Source organism: Lipotes vexillifer, unplaced genomic scaffold (assembly GCF_000442215.2).
Source record: "Lipotes vexillifer unplaced genomic scaffold, Lipotes_vexillifer_v1.1 scaffold920, whole genome shotgun sequence".
Classification (NCBI taxonomy): Eukaryota; Metazoa; Chordata; class Mammalia; order Artiodactyla; family Lipotidae; genus Lipotes; species Lipotes vexillifer.
In genome coordinates, this window is record NW_006783413.1 from 2,837,634 (window position 1) to 2,844,996 (window position 7,363).

General features: G+C 53.1%; 1 protein-coding gene across 1 annotated transcript in view; it reads right to left on the reverse strand.

Moving 5' to 3' along the window:
* The window catches only part of SHB (SH2 domain containing adaptor protein B), a 136,309-nt gene that overhangs the window by 27,231 nt on the left and 101,715 nt on the right, over positions 1–7,363 (reverse strand). The window contains 1 exon segment of the mRNA XM_007456015.1: positions 3,637–3,808. Within this exon segment, the coding sequence (XP_007456077.1) occupies positions 3,637–3,808 (172 nt within the window).

Genomic DNA, 7,363 nt, shown 5'->3' on the forward strand with positions numbered 1-7,363 from the left:
AGCCTGCGCGTCCGGAGCCTGTGCTCTGCAACGGGAGAGGCCACAACAGTGAGAGGCCCGTGTACCGCAAAAAAAAAAAAAAAAAGAAGATAAGAAGATGGATGGATTCGGGCTGTGTTCTGGATGGAAAGCTGGAAGAACTTAGTAATGTACTAGGTGCTGGTGTAATGCAAACAAAGGGATCAAGATGACTCCAGAGGGCTTCCCTGGTGGCGCAGTGCTTGAGAGTCCGCCTGCCGATGCAGGAGACGCGGGGTAAATGTTATGTAATGTGTATTTTACTCCATTTTAAAAAATCATTCAAAATCTCCTTTTAAATGGTTAAACATTCAGAACTTGAAGCTCCTAGAAAGCAAGATCCTTCTAAGAGGTCATCAGGCACACTTATGCTAAAAGATAGTGGAGTGGCTCCTTCAGTATTCTGAGGGAAAAAGATTTTGGACCTTGAGTGATAGTCTCAGCCAAGGTAACAATCAAACGAACACAAAGTAACAATATTTTAACACGTGAGAAATAAAAATATTTTCTAAACCAATTTACTTGAGAACACATAAATATGGAAAATACTCTATCAAACTGAAAAAAAAAAATACAAGAAAGAGGGAGGAATGGAATCCAAAAAACAAGAAAGCAGTAAAGAGAGCTCTAATGACAGCAGTGCAGCAAGCCTAGAAAGTAGCCAGTCCTGAGTAGGTCAGAATGTCAAAGACCTCTGGGAGTGATGATTTTAAAAAAAAAAAAAAAAAAAAAAAAGATGACTCCAGGGTTGTGGCTTGGGCAACTAGGTAGATGTGATGCCGTTTGTGGAGGTGGGGAAGCTGGGGAGGAGGGGGTGTCCAGGAGAAGATCAGGAGTCCAGTTTTGAACGTGTTAAATTCAAGATGCCCATTCGTCAGCCAAGTGAAGATTCCACGAAGGCAGCTGGACGTAGGAGTTGGGAGTTCTGGGAGAGGTGTGGGCTGGGGAAGTGCACTGGTGAGTCACCACCAGCATCCTGAGACTACCCAGGGAGAGCATGTAGCTGGAAACTGAGCCTCGGACAGTCTAACCTTCAGGTCAGGTTGAGGCAAGGATCTGGCGGGGGAGGCAGGAGCGAAACCAGGAGCAGAGACTGTCTCCGCAGGAGGGAGCCGTCTACTGTGCTGGCTGCCACAGAGGTCAGAGGAGGTCACCTGGTGACCCGGGCAGAAAAGGGAAGCAGATTGTGGAGGGTGAGAGAGTGGCAGGTGATGGAAGGGAGAGAGGACGTGCTGACACGTGGAAAAAAGTTCCCAAAGTCCCTCTTTGGGGACTTTGTCCATTGAGTGGACAGCTAGCTATTCACTGAGCACCTACTATGTGCCAGGCACTGTTCCAGGCACTGAGCAGTGGTGACCCAGGCAAGTTCCTGCCCTCATGGAGCTTATGTTCCCAACAGGGGCCAGAGCCAGAGGGGGATGTCCAGTCAGGATTACTTCTTTACTTGCTTTAAGAAGTTCCTGACTGGCACACGTTTATATGCTGATGGTAATAATGACGCAGGACAGAGGGGGCGGTGGGCTGCCTGAAGAAGGCCGGGAGCCCGTGCCCTGAGTACCTGAGCAGCCTTTCCACCGTCCCAGGAGAGCAAGCAAGTGGTAGGGGTACCCGGGCAGATGTGTGACTGTCCACCCTCAATAACCCTCTAAGACTGGGGCACATCCCTCAGTGTCCCCATGTTCCCTCTCCTCTGTGCTAGGGTGGAGAGAAGCTGGGGCTTGAAGGGGCCCCCTAATCTCTGAGGCAACACCAGTCCAGGTGGGGAGATACAGTGAACCTGGGTCCTCAGGCTCCGCTGGAAGTGGGATGTTATTTAAGCCCATCTCTCGGGTGATAAGGCAGGGTCTCCAGCAGGCCAGAATAATCGCAGAGAGATGAGACGAGGGGGCGGTGAGAAAAGCCAGTCATGACTCTGGACTTGGCCGAGGGCCTTGTTGGGTGGGAACGGGAAAGGAAAGGCAGAACTGCCCTCAAGGGGCCCATGAAGTTCCATCTGGGAGTGGGAAGAGGGTAGGCTGGGCCGCTGACCCCGGGCAGTGATACAGTGTGGAGGGAGGAAGCACAGGGCCAGGAATCAGGAGATGCACACTCTAATCCCAATCAGGCAGACTTGACAGTGGCCTTGACCTTCTATGAGCCTTAACAGTGACTCCATGAACTGGTTGCTGAGACTGACCCAGGCAGACCTGGGTCAGGATGCATGCTGAATAGCTCCCAACTCCCAGGGATCTCTGGATCATATTTTGTTTGTTGATTAAAAAGCTTACAGTTTGATCAGAAATAAGCAAAACCTGCCACCCAATCTGTGTGGCTGTGAGAAGTGATTAACACAACACCCACTGGGAGCGCACCCCACCTCCAATGTGCTTGATGTAGCAGGCGCAGGGCTGTCACAAAGGAGGCTGAAGCACACGCTTAAAAAGGGGCACAGGAGCACATGACATCACTCGGAAAACTCTGCATCCTGCTCAGCAAGGGAGCATTTCCTGTGAGGGATGCACTGCCGGCTGGGTGAGACCAGAATCCCCTGGGCGGAGACTAACATAGTACATAATGCACACAATGAAGTCTCGTAAGGAACCGGCTTGGTGTCAGCTAATCTCTTGGCCTTACTGAGTGCCTACTCTGTGCCGGCCATGTGCTAAGGGTGAGGGGGAAGTGTATATGAGAGGAAAGCGAGGGGAGAGTGTGGGGTTGAGGCATGGAGTTCGAATCCTACCTCTGCACTCTGAGCCATGATATCCTAGCCAAGGCTCCACATCTCTTAGAGCCCCGATTTTCTCATTTTGCAGTAAGATGATAACCCCATTTATCCCACATTAGCTTGTTAAGAGGATGATACACCTGATGGTGCCAGCACAGGATCCAGGACGTGTTTTATTAAGTTCCTGGAGAAGCTCACTCTAGGGTAGGTATGTGGAATGATGAGAAACTGAAAAAGCAGTCTGGGGGCAACTCACAGAGTGAGTGGCAGATGGGATATGGGACTTTATCCTGGCGGTGATGGGGAGCCACTGAAAGTTTCAGAGCAGAGCAGGGACCTGACACCCCAGCAGAGAAGGGAGATGATCATTCACGGTCAAGGGGAGGGGCAGTAAACACTGACCAGCGGTGTTGAGGAGAAGCAGGGAGGGAAAGGGGAAGCAGGGATGGGACTTGGACGCAGATTAAAGCTCCGAAATCTCTGGGGAAAACCCAAATCAAGAGTGTCCAGGCCTCGCCCAATTAATATCAAGCAGATGTGGGGCAAAACCATCACTACAAAAAAAAAAAAAACCATCACTACAGCTATAAAAATAAATCTAATATATAATTAGGCAGCAAGATTTAGTATACATTCAGCTTTTCAAAAACTCACTTGCTGGACGATGAAATTAGAAAGGAGCATATAAGGGTGAGGGGTGCACCATGTGGACGATTTCACAGAACTTCCTACTAGCCAACCAAAGGAAGGCAGGCAATACAGTGTGGAGAGAGGAAGCACAGGGCCAGAAATCAGGAGACATGCACTCTAACCCTAATCGGACAGACTTGACAGTGGCCTTGACCTTCTATGAGCCTCCACAATGACTCCATGAACTGGTTGCTGAGACTGGGCTTTGCTCCCTAAGAACTTACATTTGCTTCTCCAGTGGGACAGCAGGATCCACTCTCTCTCCCAGGATCCCACAGAACTCGGGGCTCCCATGTTTGATGGGCTTGAAGCCCCCTCCGGGAGCTCGAAGCTGGCGCCGCCGGTCCCGGGAAGGCGAGGGGGATGACTGCCGTTTCTCACTGCCGTTAAACTGGGCTGTGGGGGAGAGAGAGAAAGAGCACGGTTACCTGGTTACCCAGAGCTCAGCTCAAGGAGAGGCGCGTAGTGGGGTCACGGTTGATGGTTCTCGTTGGGGCTTTACAACTTGCAGGCAGAAGGGTTCCAGGCGACGAACAAACATGGCTCAAAAGACGTGGGCTTCCTGAAACGGGACGAGCATGTGCCATCAAAAACAGAAGGTGCATTCGAGAGGCTGGTTGAATCCCCAGAGGCCACTGAGCTCAGCCTTATCCCCAAAGGAACCCTCCTGCAACCTCCATCAAAGGTGACATGGCACGCGCAGAGGGGGCACAGCCCCCTAGACAGTTCCTCATTTTCTGCCAAAAGCCTGTGTCTCCAAGTGGCTCCTCTCCTCCTCCCATTCTCCCATCCCACCCGGGGCGGCACAGGCCACATCTGCCCCCTTTCTCCTAGGACAACCCTAGAGAGTTCTAATCGAGGGTCATGTTGCATCACCCAAGTCTGCTCCTTGTCCTGGACCCAGCACCCAGGGGAGCCTGGAGCAGTGTCCGGCACAGCGGAATGGGTCCTCCAGTGTGCCTTCCTCCCGCCCTGGACCTGTGAGAGTGTTGTTCACCCCACGGGCTGGGGAGGATGCCTCTTGAGGGCAGGACCCCGGAGACACCCCACAAAAAGCAGAAAATACTGAGCTAAAACTGGAGTTGCCAGAAGTGTTCCTGGAGACTGGCTAGTCCACCTTGCAAGTTATCTCTCTGGGCTTCAATTTCCTCACCTGAAAAATAGGGATAACGACCGTACCCACCTCATGGGGTTGTTGTGAGGATTCTGCCAGGTGATGTACAGCCATCTTAGCTGAGCGCCTGGCGTGCAGTTAGTCTGTGCTCAGTCAATGCTATTATAAATATGTTCTTTTATTATGGTTTATATTATTATTTTTATTATCATGTCTGCTCAGTGTGGACACAGTACTAAGCACTTCACAGAAGCTTCCAAACTGACCCGAGTCCCCCCTCCTAAGCTGGCCAGTGACTGGCTGTGTGCCTTGGCTAAGCTGCTCAACCTCTCTGAGGCCCCATTCCCTACCTTACCAGGCTGCTGGGGAGATCACATGAGGGACTGCATCCTATGGGCCCAGCATACACAGAGCGCTTAGTAAGCTGGGCCAGGGCCTGCGGAACAATGTTCCCAAGGCCACATCAAGGTGCAGGCCCAATCTCCCCCCAACCAGCAAGCGTGGATGTGGCCAGCTGTCCTCCAACACCAGCCGCACGGCAATCAATCTCACATTCACAGAAGGTGCTGGGAAACCCCTGCCCTGACAGTGATGATGTGCTGTCCACGGGGACGGAGGTGAATGAACCTGCTGCGTGTCTCAGGCACGGAGCAAGATCACGCATCAGGACTGAAACATTTCCATCCCTCCAAGACACTTTAAACACTACAGAAAACAGAGGGAAGGGGCGAGGAGGTTCCTGCCAATGGAAGGCCCTGAACAGGCTGGACGCATGTGTATGTGGTCACTCTCATGACTGCAGTGGGGTCCAGCAGGCTGTCCACCCTAGACTCTCATTCACATGTGCCAGGTACAGTTCAGGGTTGGGGAAACAGCAGTGAGCAAAACAGAAATCCCTGTCTCTGGAGCTCAGGGTCCGAGTGAGAAGAGATAGACGACAAGTGAAATGAGTCAGATCCACAGCACACCAGCTGGTGCTAAGTGCTCCGGAGAAAACAAAAGCAGGACAGGGCAGGCCTCTTGAAGGATGGCATCTGAATAAATGACTGGAGGAAAGGAGGGCCGAGTCACGTGGACATCTGGGGGAAGGACATTCCAAGGAGAAGGAAGAGCAAATTCAAGGGCCTTGAATTTAGGAACAGGCCAAGGGTGACAGAGAAAACACAGCCCAGGGGAACTGGAGGCATTGGGTGGGGGGGCAGTTTGAGGCTGAGGGGAATGGGAGGGAGCAGGGCCAGGTGGTGGGGCTCTGGAGGCCTTGGGAAGAACTTCGGTTTGAGAGAAATGAAGAGCCATTCTGATGTTCTGACCGCGGCGAAGCCTTGTGACCTGGCACTTTTTTTTTTTTTTTTGCCGTACACGGGCCTCTCACTGTTGTGGCCTCTCCCGTTGTGGAGCACAGGCTCCGGACACGCAGGCTCAGTGGCCATGGCTCACGGGCCCAACCGCTCCGCAGCATGTGGGATCTTCCCGGACAGGGGCACGAACCCGTGTCCCCTGCATCGGCAGGCTGACTCTCAACCACTGCGCCACCAGGGAAGCCCAACCTGGCACTTTTTAACAGGATTGCTGGAATGACAAGGGATAGAGGACGCGGGTATATGGGAACTCTCCGTACTTTCGTCTCAAATTTTGCCGTGAACCTACTTAAGAAAAAAATTGTGAATTAAAAAAAAAGAGAGAGCAAGATGGAAGGGGAGCAAGGCCGAGCAGAGAGGAAGCTCCTGCAGGATGGGCTGGCATGGGAAAGGTGGGTGGAAGTGACCGTGAGAAACCAGATTCCGGCAGAGGCACGGGACTGATCTGTGTCTTCAGACTGGAGTGAGAGTGAGACAGAGGATCAAGGTCACTTACAGGCTTTTGGCCTGAGTGCTGGAGGATGGGGCTGGCATCGTCCAGGTGAAGACTCACAGAAAACTCTAAGCTGCATGAGAAAGCAGGATGGAGGCCGAGCTCCAACCTCCAGACGCCCACAGCCTGTGATGCCGGGACTGGCAGTGTGGAGTAGGGGCAGAGAGAGGACTGGCTGGGGGCTCCTGCCCTCGTCTCCAGCTACGGTTCTGTCCTGTGTCCAACCACAGGGACAGACAGCAAGACGGCAATGACCTCAAGACCCTTGTAGGGAATACGTCCTGGGGTTGTGTCTCTGAGAAAGGCCTCCTCCATTTGGCTGATGAGCTGGGCTTTCACAGTGGTGACGGGGGTGAAGCTCAGAGCTGGGGCCCTGGCACACATGTCACCACGGGCCCTTCCCTGGCTTCCCAGCAGCCCAGCTCCCCCACCAGGGCTCCCACTGAACCACACCAGCTCTCATGGCAACCAGTCAAATGGGGTGTATGTTCTGGGAGGGGGCGTGAGGAAGAGGTGAAGCAGATCCTGACCTGAGCCCCCTAACTTGCAGAGTCCTGGATGGGTGACCTTGGGCAGCAGTGAGCACTGCGATCAGGTAGACAGGTGAGGGCCTGGTCACCCTTCTGAAGAGCTGAGACTTGATCCTACGATGGGTTGAATGAAGGAACGCCATTCTTCGGATTGGGCTTTAGAGACCTCTCTGACTGCTGAAGGAGGGTGGGTTTTGGGGCAGCCCTGGAGGCAGAGAGACCGGTTAGGGAAGGCTGAATCCCTCAGTGATGAGAGGGATGTGGGAGGCGACTCCAACAGGACTTGATTACGTGTGGGGCGAGTCAGAGAAGACTCCTGTGTGATGCCACACTGAGATGGAGATCGGGGCACAGCAGGGGAGGGGGTCAGGGAGCACAGGACCAGTGTGTACTTTCCCACGAAGCCTCCCCTCTGCTAACTTTCTGATGTCGGGAGTGGAGAGGAGGCAGTTCAGC